This window comes from Petaurus breviceps, unplaced genomic scaffold (assembly GCF_028583685.1).
Source record: "Petaurus breviceps papuanus isolate PSGF00001 unplaced genomic scaffold, PetGlider_PUasm1.0 90895, whole genome shotgun sequence".
In the NCBI taxonomy this organism is placed as follows: Eukaryota; Metazoa; Chordata; class Mammalia; order Diprotodontia; family Petauridae; genus Petaurus; species Petaurus breviceps.
This window is the reverse complement of record NW_027187372.1, coordinates 29318934-29341629: the sequence shown is the minus strand read 5'-3', so window position 1 is coordinate 29341629 and position 22696 is coordinate 29318934. Positions and strand designations below refer to the sequence as shown.

General features: G+C 43.5%; 1 protein-coding gene across 10 annotated transcripts in view; it reads right to left on the bottom strand.

The window, feature by feature from the left end:
- ATP2B4 (ATPase plasma membrane Ca2+ transporting 4) overlaps positions 1-22696 on the bottom strand; it is a 99840-nt gene that overhangs the window by 71356 nt on the left and 5788 nt on the right. For 4 of the 10 annotated variants that reach the window (XM_069074623.1, XM_069074628.1, XM_069074620.1 and 1 more), the window contains exon 2: positions 8768-8965. The exons of the other annotated variants lie outside the window; for them this stretch is intronic. Coding sequence is in view for 1 of the 4 variants with exons in the window: in XM_069074628.1 (XP_068930729.1) it covers positions 8768-8813 (46 nt within the window). In the remaining 3 variants the exon portion in view is untranslated. The remainder of the gene's footprint in view (positions 1-8767; positions 8966-22696) is intronic. 10 annotated transcript variants of the gene reach the window in all.

Sequence of the window (22696 nt, the reverse complement as noted above, 5' to 3'; positions counted from 1 at the left end):
GTGTGTGTGTGTGTGTGTGTGTGTGTGTGTGTGTGTGTGTGTGTGTGGTGCTGGTCCTGGGGTCAGAAAGACCTCAGTTCAAATTTGGCCTCAAACACTCACTAGTTGTATGACCCTGGATAAATCACTTCACAGTTTGCTTCAGTTTCCTCATCTACAAAATTACCTGAAAAAGGACATGGCAAACCACTCCAGTATCTTTGCCAAGAAAACCCAAAATGGGGTCACAAAAAGTCAGATATGACTGAAAAGAGCTAAACAACAATAATAAAAAACATGTATCACTTTGGGGTGGGGAGAGAGTCTTATGTGAACTGTGATGAAAAGTGTTTAATAACCAAGACCTGTCCCTTCTCCTCTCAGGGTCTCAGTTTCCTCATTTGGGAAAGGAAGGGACTGGCATAAATGATTCTGAATGTCCCTTCCTACTCTGTCTTCTATTATCAAAAGCTAAACCAATGGGAAACTGGAGCCCAGAGTTACAGTTCACAAGTAGGGATGATGACTGAGGTGTCCAGATGCCCAGTGTCAATCCAAGTGACCCTACCCACCCCATTCCAATTCCTCAACTGCATCCTCTCCTGCTTAAGACCTTTCAACAGCTTTGAAAAGAAGGTATAATAAAAAATAATAATACCTTATATACGTACAGTGGTTTTATTATTTTCAAAACACTTTCTTACAGATGATCTGATCTGAGCCTCACAATGAGCTTGTGAGGTAGGCTGGGCAGATATTATCCTTATTTGACACATCAGGAAACTGAGGTTCAGAAATGAAGTGACTTGCCCAAGGTCACAAAGCAGAATGAGCAATACAGCTAAAAGTCCTTTTGCTTTTTTTTCCCCCAGGGCATCCTGACTTCCAGAAAGGGTCGAATGAGAAAAACACTGGGTTTGGAATTAGAGAATCTGAACGAGAATCCTGCCTTTGTGACAACTCTCTGGGTCTCAGATTCTTCCCCTGTAAAATGAGGGAGCTGGACTGAGTGACCTGGCCTAGCCACTGGTCTACTCTAGTCCTTTCATCTAAGATCTTTCATTAGCCATGGGAAAACTGTCCTACATTTGTGGACATCAATTTTCCCAGTTATGATATGGGGAAGAAACCTTCACAGCATGCTGTCACGGTTTGTCCTTTGTTCTCGAAGAGGACTAAGACATCAGGGAGATAATGACATGACTTGCATTGACTTGGATTTAAGTGAGGCAGGGCTGTGCAAGGTCACCAGCCTCACTTTCACCCACAGAGCCATCTGGATGCAGTGGCCAGATATCAGTCAGGAAGACTGGACATGGCCCAGCTTAGCATGCTGGATTTAGAGTGAAGGACCTGGGTTGGAATCCCTGGCTCAGCACCTAGGAGGTAGGATTTGCACTCAGACCTCCTACTACTTACTACCTACCCATGTGAACCCTGGCTTAGTCATTTCATTTCTCTGGGCACTTTTGTAAAAAAAAAAAAACCAAACTAGACAAACACTAGGTGATCTCTAAAGTTATTTCCAGCACTAACCTTTCAATCACAATCATTCCTCTTTCCTCCACAAGGATGTATTCATAATAATTTTTTTTGTTTTGCTGTTTTGTTCAGTTGTTTTCAGTTGTGTCTGACTTTTCATGACCCCATTTTGGGGTTTTTGTGGCAGAGATACTAGATCGGTCTGCCATTTCCTTTCCCAGTTCATTTGACAGATGAGGAAACTGAGGCAACCAGGGTTAAATGACTTGCCCAGGGTCACACAGCTAGGAAGGCTGTGTTTTGAGGCTGGATTTGAACTCAGGAAGTGCTCTATCCCCTGTGCTGTCACTAACGGTTCAAACTATTTAGTGCTTTATGGTATACAAAGCACTTTGCAAATGCTAACTCATTTTATCCTGGGAGGTAGGTGCTAAGTGTTATCCTGATTTATAGATGAGGAAACTGAGGCTTACCCAGGTTAAAAGACTTACCCAAAGTCACCCAGCTAGGAAGTGTAGGAGGCAGGCTTTGAACTCAGGCCTTCCTCAATACAAGTTCTACACTTTAACCATTTCAACCCAACTGCTTAAGAGTCTTGAAGATAAATAAAATGGAGATGGAAAAATGGTAAACTCTAGTTGAGCTGACAGACACTAACACTCTAGAGAATGAGTCAAGGTTTGCAGGGGGTAGAGTCTAATACTAGCACTTTTTTATGTTTTATTTTTGGGAGGGAAGTTGGGGTTAAGTGACTTGCCCAAGGTCACATGGCTAGTTTTTTTTTTGTGTGTTAAGCATCTGAGGTCTGATCTGAATTCAGGTCCTCCTGACTTCAGGGCCGGTGCTCTATTTACTGTGCCACCTAGCCACCCCACACTAGCACTTTTTAAAAACCGCCATTGAACTCGTTACAATCTGCAAAGCCTTTTCACAACCATTATCTCATGTGATCCTCTGCAAGCAGACAATGAGCCAGGCCCCAAATCAAACAAGTGAGAGAGAAAAGGCCAGAATGGCATGGGGAAACTGTTTAGAGATTTTGATGAACCCAAATTACATCCTTATGTGAAAAACCCTTTGGAGAGGGGTGCTGCAGATATTATTATCCCCATTTTACAGATGAAGCTTGGAGAGTTTCAATGATTTACTCAAGGTCTGATATATAGTAAGGACTAAGCATGGACTAGAACCCAGGTGTTTTAACCCTTAGTCTAGTGCTTCTTCTGTCTCCATCAATCAACCATCCAATCCACAGGCATTTATTAAGTGCTTATCATGTGTCAGGCAATCCCAAACACTGGGGGACCCAAAGAGAGACAAAACCCGTCCCTGCCCACATAGAGCTTACCTTCTAATGGGAGAAAGGATATGTAAACAATCCAGCACATACAAGATACCTACAGAGCTGGTGTAAGTTCATCTCAAAAGGGAAGGCCCTGGAAGCTGGGGGAATGGATAAGGTCTAAGGTCTCCTGCAGAAGATTGTCTTGGAGCTCAGTCTTGAAAGGCACAAGAGATTCTAAAGACACGGAAGGGAGAATGAGTGTTTCAAGAGGAGACACCGTAGCTGGAAATGCTTGGATTCATTATGAATAATGAACATTTTACTCTAAAAAATAAACTTGTCAAGCATTTGCCTCCAATGACCACATTTGTCCTCTTGAGATCCCCAAGGAAAATGGCGGTAGAGGATGTAGGAAGGACACTAAGCTTGAAGTCAAAAGGTCTTGATTCTAATACTAGCACTGCCACTTTTTAAGTGTGGTCTTAGGCAAATAACTTCAGTTCTCTAGGCCTTTCCTAACTAGAGAATGGGAATTATACTTCTTACACTGCAATCTCCTTACAAAGTTGACAGGAAATCATTTTAAAAAAACGTAACACAACCTATAAATTACCATTTGTAAAATGAAATCATAAACAAAATTACTGAAGAACGTAGAGAATACAAACTCCCAAGGTGGGTTTTTAAAAAAAATATTTATTATTAGAAAAAACACATTTGACTCAGTAGAACAAAATGTCACCTTAAAAAGGCTCCCCTTAGGGGTGGCCAGGTAGCACAGTGAGTAAGAGCACCAGCCCCAGAGTCGGGAGGACCTGGGGATTGAATCTGGGCTCAGATACTTAGCACCACACCCAGAAATAACTGGCCGTGTAACTTAACCCCAATTGCTTTAAAAAAAACAAAAGGCCCACCTTCACAAAGGGTCTCCCATCTTTATGTTAAGATCATACAAGTCTCCTTGGTAGATGTAACAACAGAGATATTTTTATTCAGTAGATATCTGAGCATCAGTGGGGAGCAAGGGACACAAGGTGGTGGTTGCACATGGACATATTAGCCACTTTCATGGAAGACAAGGACAGGGAGGTCCTGGGCAGAATCAAATGAGAAAAAGGATTCTCTAAAGATGGTAAATTTGGCCACATGATCAGAAGATGGGACTCATTGGATGGACACTCATTGGAGTGTCTTATGAGAAGAATAGTAAGGAAGTTATCCTGATTATGACATGTTGGTGGGAAGCTCACTGAGCTAGCCTATCACTACACATATTCTGGACAGGTTCTGCAAGCAGACAATGAGCCAGGCCCCAAATCAAACAAGTGAGAGAGAAAAGGCCAGAATGGCATGGGGAAACTGTTTAGAGATTTTGATGAACCCAAATTACATCCTTATGTGAAAAATCATTTTAAAAATTACTATTCTTCCAACTCTCTTCCACAAAGAGGGCTTAAAAATCAACCATGTTGAGATGGAGATGGAAAGCTACATGGCTGTAAATCATAAACTCTACGATCTCAGGAGAATTATAGTTGTGCACAAAGGGCAGTGGGGAGACATACAGAGGATGCAATCTGACTACAGTTTATTGCCAAAGATGACTTGTGTGACACAAGTAGTACATAAGACACCAAACAAGAAACATTGTGCTCAAAAAAGGACGAGATCAGTCATGTAGTAGAAACAAGAAGAGATGGACAGACTAAGTCCCACTGGTATCCATATAATGCTATCAGTCATGTAGAGAAAGCAAAGGATAACAGATGGACGGAACAAGGGCTACATTGGTACCCAGGTGATGTTATTAGTCATGCAGTGAAAGCAAAAGATAACAGATGGACGCACTGAGTGCCACACTGGTACCAAGGTAATGTGAAAAGACCCAGGGGGAGATCTCTAGCAAATTGAGTGAAATCTTTAGGAAGGCTTTATAGAGATAAGAGCAGCATACGACGAGATGACTTGTATGAGTTGTCACGGAAAGAGTGTCCCCATTAGTGAGATCACATAGTAAAATGGGAGCTTTTGCACAAACAATCCACAAACCTTCACTATTTTAAAAATTATTTATTATTCCTTTATGACAGTAGGGAAAGCATGAGCACAGAGTAGCCAAGGGACCTCCCTATCACAACATGATTTTGTCAGTAAAAGGATAAAGTTGAAGACAAATACCCTAGCCCTTCATATTGTAACAGAGTATCCATCAACATTCCTAAGACAAGTCTGTATCTGTCACAGGGTCCCCTGGTATTCTGTTGTCGCTCTCCAGATGATGACCTTTTCTTGCCTCTGAGACTTAGCTGACATTCCTGGGTAGCTTCCTCATGCCCAAGGTGTACCACTGCTCTGAAACACCCAGAATGCATTGAGCTGGGCTGTATATTCCAGAGACAGTGTAGCCTTCCATCATCCTAGGAATTTTTTTTCTCATTTCTAACCCCAACCTTGCTCATTACCAAATAGCTGATGGCATTTATTTGGCCTCCCCAACTCTCATCTTTCGCTCTGCTTCTGTTTTCTCCCCTCCCCCCCCCCCCCCCCCCACTCTGCCCAATTCATAGACAATTTTTTAAAAGAATTTTTTTTAAATCACACACATATAAAGCACTCTTTCTAACACAGACACAGACACACACTCAAGAGAACAAAGGCATGAGAACTTCACAAAGAACTCTGCAACCAAAGAGACCTTCTAGAGAGTAAAACAATGATGAGTCTCTCTAGTCATCAGTGAATAATCCCACTCACGGATTTCTATAGAGAGCTTTACATGGGTGTTCCTCACTTCCAGAGCCCTGAAGAAAGGCTCTATGTCAATTAATGGAGCCTTAAAAAAGCCACTTTGTGTATTTTTTTAAGTCTTCTTCAAACAAAAGTTAACCTGCTTAACCTCTTCTTTCCCCACTATAAATTAACCCCATATTTCAGAAAGAAAAACTGAGACACAGGGAAAGGGAATGATTTGTTTAAAGATTTTCAATTCAATTCAACATTTGCTCCATAGCATCTATTGAGTTCAGGACAATGTGATAGGTAGGTAAGACATGGTTCCAGTTTTCATCATTGTTTTCCAGCACGGACAACCATAATTCACAATAAGACGTGTGCCCAAAGAAGTGCAAAGCTGCATGTGGAATTCGAGAGGAAAAACCATTACTGACTGTGGGAATGGAGACAGTTTCCTGAAGGAAGAGACATTTGAGCTGGATTTTAAAGCCTGGCTAAGAATTCAGTAGGAGAAGGGAGACAGGCAGCCTAGGCATAGGAAACGGCATGGACAAAGGTACTGAGGAAGAAAAAGTCTGGGATATGTAGGAGGCCAGTGCAAACAGTTCAGTTTGGGGGCAGCTAGGTGGCACAGTGAATAGAGCACCGGCCCTGGAGTCAGGAGGACCTGAGTTCAAATCCAGCCTCAGACACTTACCACATGCAAAAAACTAACCATGTGACTTTGGGCAAGTCACTTAACCCCAATTGCCCTCCAAAAAGCAAAAAACAAACAAACAAACAAACAAAAAACCCAAAACAAAACAAAAAAAAAGCCAGTTTAGTTTGATTGGAGCACAGACTACATGGAGAAGAGCACTATAAAAAATGTCAAGTTGTGTCATATTATGGAGAGTCTCAAATGCTAGTTTGTAATTTATTCAATGCATCATGGGAGGCATCATGGGAATTAAGCAGAATAAGTGACCAGATCTTTTCACAAGGAAAATTCCTATCAGTCATGCAGAAGGATTAGAGGAGGAGACAATGGAGGGGGGAAGAATAGCTAATATTCAAGGGACTTCAATGAGGGTCTGTATTAGAGTGGTGATCATGAGAATTGAGAGAAGAATGGGGGAAATACTGTGCCGGATTTGGAAACTGACTACAGAGGACATAAGAAGAGAAATTCCAAGGTGACACCAAGGTTTTGAACATGGGAGACTGTATGAATGGTGGTTCCCTTAAAACAGAAGAATCAGAAGGAGGAAGAGTATTTGGGAGAAAGATCGTGTACAAAGTGACAAGGATGTGGGTGAGCTACAGAGTCTGGAGGAGGGGTCTTGTGGGCAGATCTATGCATTGGAGATGCAGTCTGTAGATCACAAGAAAGGTTAACATTGGCGATGCAGATTTGGCAGTCATGTGAATGAAGCTGAGGAAGTAAATGAGACTGTTGACAGTACAGAGGACTAAAGCAAGACAGAACATGGGAGGAATCATTACCTTAATGATTTTGGAAGAAGAGGGAGAAATGGGGAAAAGATGAGTCACAGTAATAGTAGCTCAACAAAAACTCACCGATCTCTAGAGGTCGTCAGGTCCAACTCTCTTGTTTTGCAAGAGGCATTACATAAAGCCCAGATATAAGAAGTGAGTTGCCCAAGGTGTGTTGGTTACTAGCTGTGTGACCTTGGGCGATAGTACAGAGCTGGAATTCTGGGCTCAGATCCTCTGACTCTAAAATCCAGTCTTTCTACCATAGCACACAGAGCTTTAAGCTAAATGGAATGTTGTTGCTTGTCCTTTGTTTCCAAAGAGGACTGGTATGCTAGGCTAAATGGAATGCTTTTCTGGCAACAACCTTGGGAGGTACTGTACGAAGACAAGAGTCGTGTTTTACCTCAACTTTGTTTCTGTGAATTATGTTTTGTTACCTACTCTGAAGTAGTCTATTATTATCCCCATTCTATAGATGTGGAGACTGAAGCTCGGTGAGTGACTTCCCTGTCATCATGTAGCATATTCAAAGTAATATGTCTCATGATTTCAAGCCCAGGGCTCTCTCCATTACAGGAGAACACAGTATGCCTCAGAATTCAAGGAAGGAGGAAGTATTCAGAGCCAGCAGGGTCAAAGACTTGCAAAGAGTTTGAGGAGGATGGGCACTGGGGAAAAAAAGTAATTGGATTTGGTATTTAGATCATAACTGGCAACCTTTTAGACCACTAGATATGGCACTTAATAAATGCTTTATTGATTGGTCTTCACCAGTTTCCATTTATCTTTGGGCAAGACCCTTTAAAGGCCCTTCTTACATCCTGGCTCCAGACCACCAGCTGAAAACCAATGGTGTCTCTATTTCTCTGATAGAATCATACCCACTTCTCCTGCCCCCCATTCTCATCTCCTCCATTGGCTCATCCTTGCCTGACACAGACTGCTGGGATTAAAATGGACAGAAAGGATGCCAGGACCAAGTCTCACTACTACTCCATGCCAATGGTTAGCCCCATGGAGTAAAGACTACTGTAGCAAACCTGGATGAGTAGACTGTATTTGGGAAATTCTAACACTTGGAGAACTGCCTACTGGCAAAGTGGAGAGAGTGCTGGGTCTGGAGTTGGGAAGACTCATCTTCCTGAGTTCAAATCCAGCCTCAGAGACTTCTTAGCTGTGTCACCCTGGGCAAGTCACTTCACCCTGTTTGTCTCAGTTTCCTCATCTGTCAAATGAGCTGGAGAATATAAGGGTAAGCCAGTCCAGGATCTATGCCAAGAAAACCTCAAATGGGGTCACAGAGATTCAAACATGACCAAAAACAACAAATGATTTCACCAATGTAGAATTTTTTGAGGAACAGCACGGAGTCAGAGAAACCTGCCATCAGATCCTACCTCTGATACATTTACTAGCTATCGGACAAATAGGCAAGTCATCTCTCAGCCTCAGTCTTGTCCTCGGTAAAATGGGAATAACAACATTTCTAGTCCCTATTCTCAAAAGTTATTGGGAAACTCCAATAAAACAAATCTAAATTGTTTTCAAGACTTTGAAGCACAATTCAAATGTTGGCCATCATCATCATCATCAAGCCTACCAGGAAAAGGAAAGAGGGGGTGGTGTGCAAGCAGTAGAGGGGGCAAGGATCCTAAAAAGTGTTTGCTGATTGATTACTGGGAAGATTAAGAATAAGGTTTGCTTGGAGAAGCACAGAGGCTTAAGGCAAACTTGGCATGAAGCAATGTACCCCTTAGGTAGCGCATTACTTTCAAATCAAGGCTTTGGGGGACATTCCACTTGACTTACCCCAAAATAAGCAACTCCATGTTGTAGAGTAGAGATTTTCTGTCATTAAGACTGAGGCCCAGATCCATGAAGGGACTTGCCCAGGGTACAATGGTACCCAGGCAGTCCCAGGCAGAGCTGAGATTTGTTTCCTTATCTTCTGACTCCAAGTCCAAAGCTCTTCTCATCACTCCATGGTGGGGGAGGCATAAAGGCAGACTGGAGGGGGAAGAGAATGGAGATGGAAAGACCTATGGAGGGACCCCAACAGGTGGCAATGAGGACCTTACTAGGCATGAAAGATTGAGGGAACTTTCCATTTTATGGGACATCCAGATTGAAAAAATAAAGAATTTACTGAATTAAGTCAAACCAGGCTAGCTTCAGAATTCATGTCCATCTGTATATTAGTCACACACTTCAGTCTGAACTAGTTGAAAATTCCTTCATTCTTGGGGAGCAGCAAGATGCAGTTAAAAAAAAGTACACTGCATCTGTAATCCATCTGAGAACATGGGTTCAAGTAATGGTTCCATTCTTTACTACCTGTAGGACCTTGGACAGTCACTTATAGGCCTTAGTTTCCCCATCTATAAAATGAGGAGACTGGACTAGATGACCTCTGAGGGCTATCCTAGCCCTAAATCTATGATCATGGGACTACATGTACTACACTGAAGAGACACTATCAGAGGAAGAGGAAGTCCCAGAAAAAAAGCAAAGGGGGAAAAAGGCCACTATGTAGGACATTATCCTTGAAAAAACAAAACAAAACCCCTCCTTTTTTTCCCTATTGGATAAAGGCAATAGAAGATTATAAAAGTGGGCATTGGACCTACTACTTGGGTAGCTGACCTGGGTCCCATTTTATCACGTATCCCCACCAATTCCTGGAAACCAGGCCACTGGAGAGTACAAAAGGACTCAAGGCCATTATAGCTGGAGACGAAGAGAAAATCCTCCCCACAGGCCTTTGCTTTGGGGGGAGATCCCTCTCTGTCTATAATGGATTTGATGTTGTTGTGCGGTCCTTCTCTTTAGTCATTTCAGTCGTGTCTGACTCTTTGTGATCCCATTTGGGGTTTTCTTGGCAAAGATACTGGAGTGGTCTGCCATTTCCTTTTCCAGCTCATTTTACTGATGAGGAAACTGAAGCAAATGGGGTGAAGTGACTTTCCCAGGGTCACAAAAGCTAGTAAATGAAGGTGGATTTGAACTCACGTCTTCCGGACTCCAAGGCTTGTACTTCATTTGTGTCATCACCTAGCTGCCCGACAGTTCCCTAATACCAGTGAAATCACACATTCAGTTCCTACCCTCTTCTATTATCAAAACTCCATTATAAAAACCTTTGTGTTTCTGTCCTCTCTCTATTTCCTCCTTAGCAATGAATCTTTCCTGTGCTTAGTGGTGCTCAGTCATTATGTTTTGAATAAATGAATGAGCTAGAAATGCACAATTAGTGTTACAGGAAATTCCCCTCCCTCCATCATTTCAAATCCCTTTATAATTTACCTAATGTTTCTAGTCTTATCTCATACTATTCATCTGTGTCCTCTGGGCCTCAACCCAATTGTAAAATGACAAAGAATAATCATATTAATAATAGTAACTAGCATTTCTATAGCCCCTTAAGGGTAGCAAAGAGCTTCTCATATGTTATTTTATTCTCATAACAATCCTAGAAAGGAAGTGCTATTATTATCTCCATTTTACAGATGTGACTGACAAAAATGGCTTGTCCAGGGTCACATAGCTACTAGGCATCTGAAGTCACATTTGAACTTGGGTCTTCCTGGTGAGACACTATCCACCACACCATCTAGCTGCCCAATATTCAAGAAATCTGCTCTTGTCATGAAAGGGCTTAAATTCTATTTGGGGGGAGGAGACATGCATACATCAGTAGATACAAACATGTATATATGCATACATATGTATATATTATATATGTATATATACACATGTGTGTACACACACACATACACACACACTTCCTAATGTCTAATAGGATACTGCCCTAGGGTCATCGATCTCCAACTCAACAGCAGTCAGCCTGATTTATTCCAGTGGCAGCTAGCAGCTAGGTCTAGGGGCACAATGTCAGTATGGCACCCTTGGGCAACAGCTTCTACACGGAAATGATGTATTACCACCCTGCCCAGCTCATCCCATCAACAGGAGATTTCCCGGCAGTGTTCTCAGCATCAGGACTCCAGGGAGGGAGCTCAGGGCAAAAGTAAACAAGGTACTGAGAAAGCTTCTCTCTTCCCTCCCTTTCCCCATCCTCCCCACCTCCTCACATTTGCTATCCCTTTCTTCGACCCCCAGATCTCTCTTTCTTTGTTGTTAAATCTGATCATCTAGTAGCAAATCAGCAGACAAAAGCATCTTGGGATGTGGCAGGGAGGGAGTAACTCAACCTCAGGAAAAGATAGATCCTGGACAACTGGGCCCTTGCCCTCTGATGTGGTGAGAAAAATAGCAGGAAGGTGAGTGTGGGGGAGGAGAAGAGGAGGAGGCTGGCAGCTGGGCCTCCTGCTTTCAGGAGGCTGAGGAATGAGATGAGGAAAAGCTCTGTGCCCCAAAGGCAAGCCAGTCATCTGGCTAGCATCAGGGCAGCTTCCCTTGACTTACCCAAGGGCTCTTAGCCCTCAGGGATCCAAACCCAAGTGAGGTCTGTCCCAGTTTGTTTTGTAGCCCTACTCTCAGGAACCCTACCTCCCAGGCTCAGTGCATCCTTATTCATCAGGGAGAAAACTCCCTTCTCTTCCTAACACTCATTCCCAGGGTCAGGAAAACTACCTGTGATTTCCCACACTCGGAAACTCTTTGAGGTCAGAGACTTGCATTTCTTTTCTTTGTATCTTCTGTATCAGACACTGAAACAGACCAACGTAGGTGCATAATAAATGCTTGCAGAATTGAACTGAATTTATCCATCCACTTCTCCATACCCAGAATGGCCTTCCCCTTATCCTAACCCCGTTCCTTCAGTAGAAAGCCTACGCATCCAACTAAATGACCAGTTCTACACATGCTCTCCTTTTTAGAGAGCCTGATGCCCCAGGGCCTCTTTCGATACTAGGCCAAATACACTCATTGTGTATTATTTTGTGTTTGTTGTTTTGCACCTCTCAAATACACTTATTGAGTATATAATTTTGTATTTTAATTATGTGTCTGCTTTCCACTCCTCCTCATTAGATAACTAAGCTTCAAGAAGGCCAAGGCCCAATTTTGCCTGAATTTTCTGTATCTCCCCAGCATTTGGCACACATGCTTAATAAGTGTGTTGACTTGAATTGAGTTCCTTTCTTTGTCCACCAAAAACCCAAGAGTCTTTAAGCAGAGAGGGCTTTGAGCCAGAGACTGGGGAGGGATCTGCTTCACCATCTTCCCCCCAAACTCCTGCCCTGTTTGTGAAGAATCTATCACTAGGGACACCAAAGAGAAGCTGTTTTTAAAAGGGAGCAAGGGGGAAGCTAGGTGGTGCAGTGAACAGAGCACTGGCCCTGGAGTCAGGAGGACCTGAGTTCAAATTTTACCTCAAACACTTAACACAAAAACTAGCCATGTGACCTTGGGCAAGTCACTTAACCAATTGCCCCCCCCCCCAAAAGCAAAATAAATAAATAAAAGGGAGCAAGGAACTTAGCAAACCAAGAGCCTATTGTTCTTCTACTGAAGTTACTCCTCTTCCAGCCTTTCTTTCCCCTACTGTCTACCCCCAAACACTCGTCCAGGTAGAGACAAGATGGAAAAAAGACTAGGTTTTTGTAGTCAAAACCAATACAAGTCTAATAGAGCACAGACACACACAGAAATTAGTATTATAGAAGGAAGAACATGGTATGGGCAAAGGAGAGATTGAGACAAAGTGCTCTAGGAAAATTTGAGAGAGAAATCCATTTTATTTTCAAGGGCATAAGGAAGGCTTCATGGAGAAGGTAGCACCTGAAAAGGGGGGGGGGGGCTTGAAAAGAGTGACAGTTTCCAGAATATCTAACTTTGGTGCCTCTGAGGCCACCCAGAATGAGAGAAAGGAGCAGAGTAGCCTAGCTGGGATGGTACACAAATGTGTGAAGAGGAATAATGGGGAATAAGGCTTGAAAATCATGCTGGAGTCAAACTGTGGGAGGGCCAGACTCTGTATTTTGTTCTATAAACAAGGAGGAGCCAATGAACGTGTTTGAGCGGAGAAGTGGTGTGGCCAGATCTGTGCATTATTAGAAAGATAATTTCAGAGGATGTTTCAGATGCATTAAAAGACCTGAGAGGCTGGAAACAAAGGGACCAATTAAAAGAAATGGGTAGTGTGGTAGAGAGATTAAAATGGGGACTAGGTACCAGAACAGGAAGTAATAACTAGAGAGAGGAAGACATTTTCACTGACTGTCCATTATGCACAGAAAGCTCTCCCTCATCTTGGCCTCCTCCTGGCTTCCTTCAAATCCCACCTTCCACAGGGATTATCTTTTGCCTCTTTTTGTATCCCCAGAGTTTAGCACACACATAGTAGGCACTTAATAAATATTGATCAATAATTTGCATATTGTCTCCTACCATTAGATTGGAGTTTCTGGAGAACAGAGATAAGTCATTTACCTTTCTTTGTAACCCCAGTGCTTAGCACAATGCCTGGCATATAGTAGGTGCTTAATAAATGTTTATGGGCTGACTGACATAGGGAAGGAATTCTTTATTAGTTTTAAGACCCATCTTGAATACTTCAGATACTGAGCCAGTAGAACACCCCCCCCCCCCACACACACACACACAGAGAAATGAAAGCCAGGAGTACTATGGTACCTGTTTGCAGGTACCATATGAAGCTCTCTTGGAGGCAGCTAGTTGGCTTAGTGGATAGAGTGCTGGGCCTGGAGTTAGGAAGACCTGAGTTCAAATCCAGCCTCAGACACTCACTGGTTGGGCAACTCCCAACTTCTGCCTGCTTCAGTTTCCTCATCTGTAAAATGGGGATAATAATAACAGCCACCTCCCTGTAAGATTCAAATGAGATAAATATTTATACAGTGCCTAGCCAGTGCCCAGCACAGTGTATGTAGATGCCGATTTCCTAGTTTACTTGTGCTATGAGGGCTCCTAGTGCCATGGGGCATCAACATTTGGTCCGAAAATACTCATGCCACGCGTAGCAAAGTACGAGGGATAGGAGCGACACGCTGGGAGTGAAGAGATCTGGGTCTGCGCAGGGGCCCTGCAGAGTGAGCTATGGGCTCAGACAAGCAATTTTATGTACACAATTGTTTTCCCCTCTGAGTGAATGTAAGCTCCTCGAGGGCAGGGATTATTTTGTTTTTGTCTTTTACCTCACCATCTAGTGCTACTCCTGGAACGGGAATAGGCATCTAATAAGTGTTGGCTTGATTTCCCCTCTCTGGGCCTCAGCTCCTCCTGCCATGATGATGGGGATGGGGGGCCAGTATAGACTGAATGCTTTGGAAGATTCCTCCCCATTCAAAATTTCAAAGTCTCCTTCCAGCTCTCAGAGTCTGGAAGTCCCATCTTCTGCCGGTGCTGAGGGGTACCAAAGGCACTACTGGCCAATTCTATTCAGCAAGCATTTGTTAAACAGCTGCTATATGTGAGGTGGCCACAAAGAATCTGGTCTCTCAGCCATTCCTCACCCAATGAGGAGGGAAGAGGATGGTGGTGTTGGGTACCCATTTCTCACTGGCCCTTATTCTCCAGGTCCCCAAATAATGCCACGTGACATTTACATAATGCTTTAGTTGAGTGCTTTATAAACTTTATCTTCTTTGAGACAGCAACTCGACAAAGCAGGTACCATAAGCATTGTATCCCCATTCTATGAATGAGCAAACTGAGGCTCAGAGAAATTAAATGCAGTGTGCACAGTCATAGTTAGAAAGAGTTAAGAGGCAACTGCGATTCAAATTTCAAGCTTGGCACAAATCCAGTCTGCTGAACACCTGCTCATCAAGAAGGAACAGAACTGGGGTAGGTAGGTGGTGCAGTGAATAGAGTGCCAGCCCTGGAGTTAGGATGACCTGAGCTCAGATCTGGCCTCAGACACTTAATAATACACACACACACACACACACACACACACACACACACACAACTAGCCATGTGACCTTGGGCAAGTTGCTTAATCCCAATTGCCCTCCCCCCCCAAAAAAAAGAAGAAGAAGGAACAGAACCCTTCCTCTGGTCTATCAAGCTGAGCTGGGCCTAAGAAGGCCTGGCCTAGCTAGAAAGAACACCTACAATGCATTGTTGTTCAGTTATATCCAACTTTGACCCCATTTGGGGTTTTCTTGGCAGAAATACTGGAGTGGTTTGCCATTTCCTTCTCCAGCTTATTTTACAGATGAGGAAACTGAGGCAAACAGGGTTAAGTAACTTGCCCAGGGTTACACAGCTAGGAAGTGACTGAGGCCAGATCTGAACTCAGGAAGATGAGTCTTCCTAACTTTAGGTCTGGCATTCTTTCCCTTACGCCATTTATCTGCCCCAGGAGATAAAATATATAAGGTTAAATCAAAAGGGACAGGTTCACTAGGTAGCCAGGGTCAGGGATTTAACTGGAGCAGGGATTTAAAAAGGTAACAATGAGCAAAGCTTAGGGATCAGGAAATTGGACTGGGGTTAAATCATAATGACTTCTGGATTGGGGGACCGTGAGGACAGGAGCTTCATCCCAGAGACCTCTGGGCTTGATTAGAACATATCTAACTCCCATGTGGCTAGGGCCCAGGCATAGAATCGTAGTGATTTTATTTTTGTCTTTATATTCTGAATCCTTAGTATGATGACTAGTCCATAGTAGGTACTCAATAAATGCCAGCTGACTGGTTGATAGAATTTAGAACTGCAAGGGATTATCTCATCTAACTTTCATTTTACAAACGAAGGAAGAAAGGCCCAGAGAGGGCAGTGAAGTGCCTGCAATCCTACAGGTTGCAAGTTATAGAGCAGCACCTAAGTTCTCAGAAACCAAGGAAGTCCTCTTTCTGTCATGCTAGGCAAACCCCTAAAGGATTTTAGTGTTACTGAGCTTATTAGATCACTAGACCACTCTAATTCATTGGGTCTCAGTCTCTTGGGCTGTAAAATGGGGATGATACCTGTTAAGTATCCACTTCCCAGGGTTTTTGTGAAGATCAAATAAGATAAGTGCTTTGCAAACTTTAAAAGGCTATGTAAATGTTAGCTATTGTAATTAGGGTATATTTCACCAGCTGGAGCAGTGGTCAGATGTTTTTTCGGCACTGTGATTTCTTGTACCCATCTGTATTGTTTGCGGATTGTTTTTTTTTCTTCTTGTAAATAAAACGATACACAAAAATATACTTGGATTTGGGAATATGTAGCAAACAGGAGATGGAAAGCCGGTGGTCTAGGAAGCTGAACTGTCAGATGGCAAACTTATAATTCATTTGGTAGAAGTAAGGAATGAGGGCAACCTCTGCCACACATGAGTCGGATATTCTTGGAATAAGATATTATATACTATATAAAATATAACATAGCAAGATATATAACATGACATGACATAATATAATAGCTAGTGTTTATATAGAACAAAGCACTTTATAAATGTGATTTATTTTATCCTTACAACAATCCTGAGGGATCAGTTCTGTTATTATCCTTATCTTCCAGATGAGGAAACTGTCAGAGAAGTTAATTGACTTGGCCAAGGTCACACTGCTAACCTGGTGGCCTGTGAGAGTCACACATTCTTTTACAGCACAAGAGTGAATTCAGCCACAGAATGAGAAAACAGACACTGTCCAGTGACTTAGCATCTGAGGGAATTATTCAGTGGCCCTTGGAGGCCATGTAACCCCATTCCTCAGGTACCAGTCTCAGCCTCAGATATGATACAGTATGACATGATGGAAAGAGTGGAGGATGGGAAGTCAGGATGCCCAGGCTTTGGCCCTGATGCTTCCCCAATCTAGCTGGGTGATTTGGTGCCAATCACTTGTCTTCCCTGGTCACAGTTGCCTCATCTGTAAAATGAAGGCTCTGCACTAAATGATCTCTTCGGTCGTCATTTCCAATTGCCAGTGCATCCGATAAGACTCTATGCTGAGAATCCTTTCTAGGTCTTTGCATTCTGACAAACTATGATTCCCAAAATGCCGAAATTCATCTTACATGTAGTTGGGGATGCCCTCATTCCCTACTTCCACCAAACTAAAGTGATCTCTCATGGGCCGTCAGAAAATTTATTGATGCTTTGGTGACAGCTGGGCCTGGACTGGCATCTTAATGGGTACCCTGTTAATACCATCAAAGAGCAGACAGCCGTGACAGCCCAAACCATAGGAAAGAAATACCAAAAGATCACCTAAAGGTCTGTGAATGCCAGGGAGCAGACGGAGGGTAGTCAGCAGGGCTGATGGATAAGGAATGGATCTGGGGGGTGATGGAGAAGAGAGGTATGGAGGAGGAGATGCCATCATGCACTCGATCCCAAGATGCCAACTCAGGCAAAAGCTGGAGGCTTTCGAGTGAGTGTGAGTAGACAGACTCATCTCCACCTGCTCTGAATTCTCCTTTCATCTGGATAGGGCTCCACATTCTTTCCAGCTGAGCTCTGTCCCTTCCTTCCTTGCTCAATACTCATTCCCTCCAGGAAGCTTTCTCAGACTAATTCCACCTGACTAGGGTTTCCCTAATAAATACAACTTTATGGTTATAATACATTTTACACCTATTATCAACATGTGTCCTTTTGGGAAGGATATTGACAGATTGGTCCAGAAGATGGCAGCCAAGATGATGAGAAGACTGGAGACTGTGGCATCTCAGGACTGGTTGGAGGAATTGGGAATGTTTAGTCTCTTTAGGAGAAGAGAATACTTGGAGGGAATGTGATAGCTGTCTTCAACTACCTAAAGAAATATCAAGAAGGAGAGTCATGGACTAGGTTTGTTCTACTCACCTCTTGAGGGCAGAATTAGGAGCAAGAGACATTGAAGAGAGACACATTTAGACTGGATGTAAATATTTCCCTACCAAATGGGGCTGTCCACTGTCTTTCCCCTCATCACTGGAAGTCTTCAGGGAGAAACTGACCACTGTGGGGGATGACAATTCAATTGAGTTTAACAAAGATTTATCAGGAAGGCAAAAACAAAAGACAAAAGAGTCCTGCCCCAAGAAGCTTATATTCTGGGTGGGGGTATGGGGAAGGAGAGAGGGGATTCTTAAAGAAGAAATTTCAGCTCAGATACACGTTGGACTGATCTCTTCTAGTTCTCATTCTGTGATCTCATTTGATCCACCCGGTGGGGGCAGGAAGGCACAAATAAAATGATCTGGCCCATTTCACTGATAAGACACTAAGGCTAAGAGATAACTGGTTGGCCCAAAGTGAGTGGCCAGATTGGGACACAAATCCAGGTCAACCTCCTGTCTGGTCCCTCCTGCTCCTCAGTGTTGCTAGATGTTACTGTGGGCACTTGCCATGTGTATTTTCATGAATGCCTTTTCATCCCAATAGATTTGAAGTTCCTTGAGAGCAGAGTCTCTTGTCTATTTCTTCATCAATGTCTCCCACTCTCAGGTGCCATGATGCTCTGAACACAGGACATCCTCAGTACTTAGGGACAGCAAGGTGATATAAGTATACTTGGGAAATAGATACCATTGAACTTTATTCCAGACCTTTGAAGGAAGGATTACCCCCATAGAAGAGATGGAGAAAGTGAAGCCTAGACTGAGTTAGGATCATAGAATATTAGAGCCAATAATGAGTTATTTTGACTAGTCCTAAGGAGGTTTGGGGTGTAATTCCTAACCAGGACAATGACATGGGCCAGTCAATTAACCAGCATTTAGTAAGCACTGACTCAGTTCCAGCCACTAATTTTGTTAGGTGCTAGGAAAACAAGGAAGACAAAAATGGAGCAGTCCCATTCCCCTAAGGGAATATTCATTCAGTCAGGAGAAATAACATGTATACTAGCATATAAAAATATAAACAAAAATACACATCATATTAAAATATAGGCAATATATGATAAAAATAACAAAGGAGGAGGGAGTCCATTCAGGGGGCTTACTACCTGGAATAAATGCTATGGGAAAGGAGAGGGACCTGGCTCTGAATGTGTGTAAGGGTTTCTAGTGAACCATCTCAAGCTGGAAGTGAAATCATATGTCTCCCTCCTCTGAGGGAGACCTCTACCACCCTGGCTGTTCAATTCATTAGGCGTTTATAATAAATGCTTTATGTTGTTTGTTATCTAAACATGGACCTATCTTCTCTGCTTACTTAAGTTATAAGGTCCCTAAGATTAGTACTGGATCTTATCTCTTTGTCCCCCTCACCACTACACCTTCCCTCCCCCATCTCCCCCCATCCCACTGTATAGGGTCTTGCAGTAATAGGTACAAAATGGTCTTGTGGAAAAAAGATTGAAGATTTGAGGGTCAGAAAATATGGGTTGAAAAACCTGTAACTTATTGCCTCTGTGATCTTGAACAAATCTTGGTCCTTTTGAGCCTCATTTTCCCCATCTGAAAAATGAAGGGGACAGACTAGTGATCTCAAATGTTCCTTTAGTTCTCAATTCTATGATCTTACTATTTTTCAATAATTGTCGCTGACAAGTTGGGGCAGGGATTCTCAAAATTCAGCCCTGCTTTCTGACACTCAGTGACTGCTGGCCACATCCCCCTGCCCAAACCAACTTGCCAGTTGCTACCTCCTCTTCCTTTCTGGCCAGCCGTCGAGACAACCTGCAGCAATCTCACCCCTGACTACTATCATAATCAGGGGTGGCAAAGCTGATGGGCAGTGACTGATGCCAACTTGGGAACCTAGCTATCACAGCCAAATCTACCCGTTTGGACAGTTGGGTCTATGGAATGAGTACGCCTAGTTGACTATGAGATGAAAATAGTTTTGGCTTGAGGAGGAAATTGAGGTTTGAGAAGCAGAGAAGATACTGGACTTGGAATTAGGAGACCAGGACTCAAAATCAGGCTCTGCCCTGATTTCTCTGAGCCTCAGTTTCCTCATCAGTCAAATGGCCGTGACTTACTACCAAAATCTATCCCAGAGGGTTTTTGTGATGACCTAGCTTTATGATACTTAAAGCTTTGCATAAATTATAAACCCTCTGTGTTGAAGGTGGTGGGGTAGTGGGGTAGGAGAGAAAGGGAAGGAAGTGGGAACCAGGAGAATCAAAAGTCTACCTACTTAATGTTTTTTCTGTTTTATAGTAGGATGGAGGCTGTCTCTTGTCCAAGATCATATAGCAAGTTATGAGTGTATTCCCAGCATTCATTCCCAATGTTCCTCTAGTCAGACTTCATTTGGCCTCCACCTCTAAATCCCTTCTACCTCCTCCTCAAATGAGAGAGGGACCCAGTTCCTCCTCTCATGGCTCCCTCTCTGTTGAGCCTCTCCAGGAAGATGTTTGGGGCATTGACTAAATGATCAATAGCCACATCCATAATAAAAAGAAGCTTGAGTCATGTTGGGCCTACTGTGCTTTTTGAGACTGAAAAAAATAAGAAAGATAAAAGAAGAGACCTAGGAATTTAATTTGAAGTGAACAATCTGAGAAAGGCTTGAACGAGGGAAACTCCCCAGGAGGGAGGGAGAACAAGTTGGTGATTTGGTTTGAGTTGCTGCCAGGCACTATACATACACTGGCACTGCCAAGAAAGTATCTGGGATACCATTTTTAGCTTCCAGCACAGGGTTAGTCAAGACAGCATTGTGGGTACTCATCTTCATCTTTGAGACCAAGAATCTTTCTGGCTGCTTGGCTTCTCTCCAACAGTCTGCATTTATACCTTAAGAAGAATCTTAGGGTTTGGAGGTTTTGAACACCCTTAGGCAGAGTCAGTCTCTTCATGCTCCCCCCAACCCCATTCATCCATTTCACCAGCTATCCTCTCCCCTGGTGTGATGCCTGTGAACAGCTCCTGCTGTTGACTGCTCTTAAAGGAAGAATGGCAATGGGGATGGGGAGGAAGACCTCTCTGGAAGAAAGTCACTAGGACAGGAAGGTTTCTTTTCCTCCTCCCCCAGCAAGCATTTAGGAGCTAAGCTATAAGGCTCTTGGAAAGAGTGGGAGAATGGTCAAGGGAAGTGGTAGGACTCTTCTGGGTCTTTAAGGGTCCTTCCCACTCCACCACTACCCTAAAAACTCCCTATTTGGCATTCCTCTGCAGACTGGGGTAGGAGGCAAGGAGCAAGAAGGGAACATCTACTATGTACCACGCTTAGTACTTTACAAATCAAGTAGTCCTTCTTGTGTCTCAGTTTAGCCTGGAGCTGAAAGTCACCTTCCTTATGTTTGGGGGTCACCCTCTCGAGTCCCTAACCTTCCCATCTGTAATCCCCTCTTTATCACTCACTCTGAGTCCCCCCAGTGATGAGGAGAGAGCAAAGGATGCTGGGGGTCCTTCTGAGCCCAGCCCAGTCAGCCTTCTCCAAACACTCCTAGGGAAGTGTCCCAAACACAGGAAACCAGAGCAAAGAAGTTATAAGAGAGAGGGGACCTGGGCCAGAGAGAAAAAAAGGGAATAGAGAGGTGGAGGGGCACCCCAAACTGTGTCAGAACACAAAAGGGCACTTCAGGTTTCCCAGGGCCAATTCAATGCTGGTCCAAATGGGACAGCATCCTGCTGGGACCTTCACATTTTTAGCCCTTCTACTGACTGGATACTTCTCACTGGGCCTCTTTCCAGCAGGCCTTTATAAGAGCTAGTGGGCTCTACAGGCTGGCTTGAGGTGAGGCAAAGAGGGAGGAAGTCCCTGCAATCTCAGCTTCAACACATTCAGAGGAAATGTCAGTGGAACAAGAATGGTTCAGAGGAAGGAAAAAGGAAAAGAGGAGACAAAGGGGAAAGGAAGCTGGATGGGAAACATTCATAGACTATCACAGTTTCAGGGCTGGAAAGGGACAACAGAGGTCTCCTTCTCCAGGTTTTTTTTTTTTTGGCCATGGACCTCAAGGCCCTGTTCCGCCATTGTGATCCCATTCTCTAGGTGGGAGGGCTTCCCTCCAGCTTGGTCAGATTCACAATAGAAGCCAGGCATCCTGCCTTCCTTAAAGTCTTAGACCTCAGGAGTCAGGTAGACCAACCTCCTCATTTTAGAGGTCACAAATCAGTCAGCAAGCATTTATTAAGTGCCTACTATGTACACTGAATATATAGAGGTAAAAATGAAGTTAGCTGTCCCCACCCTCAAGGAGCTTACTTTCATTCTATTAAACATAGAATTAACATATTAAACATAGTTTAAACCACAAGAGTGGGTGTTTGAACACACCTTCTCCAACTTTTGGGCCAGTGTTCTTTCCACTGGAGCCCAGACCTGCCAATATCTTTTTTATGGTTTGCTTTAGTGGTGTGCCTCACTTGAAAATGACAGGTTCAGAAGAGACACTGTCTAAAGTCCTTTCTGATCTAATACTGTATTACTGAAAGGTCACTGGACTTGAAGTCAAAGACTTGGAGGGCCCTAATTTCTCCACTTGCCTTAGCTGTGATTTTCTCTACCTGCATGGCCTTCAGCCTCTCAGAATCTCAGGTACTTGATCTAAAATGGAAATAATATCTGGTCTATCACCTAGGGGTGGGGGTGGGGGTAGGGGAGTCATTGTTAGGATAGCTAAATATGATGTTCTAAGTAAAAGCACTTTGTAAACTATCAAGGGGATCTATAACTATTTTCTATTATTCTCTACTCTGTTCGCCACTTCCCTAGCCCAAGTCAGAAACTCACACCATCTAAAAGAAGCTGGCAGAGCCCTGCTGAAAGTCTCAGACCTTAAAGGAGTATGGGAGAAGAGTCTGGTTTGAGTAAAGGTGAATTAAGGAGCAGCATGGAAGGGGGGGGCGGGTAGTTCATGATGCCTGGTTGTTTCTGCTCAGGAGATTCAGGCCACAGATCCAGAGTCCCAAGGGCAGAGGGGAATGGGT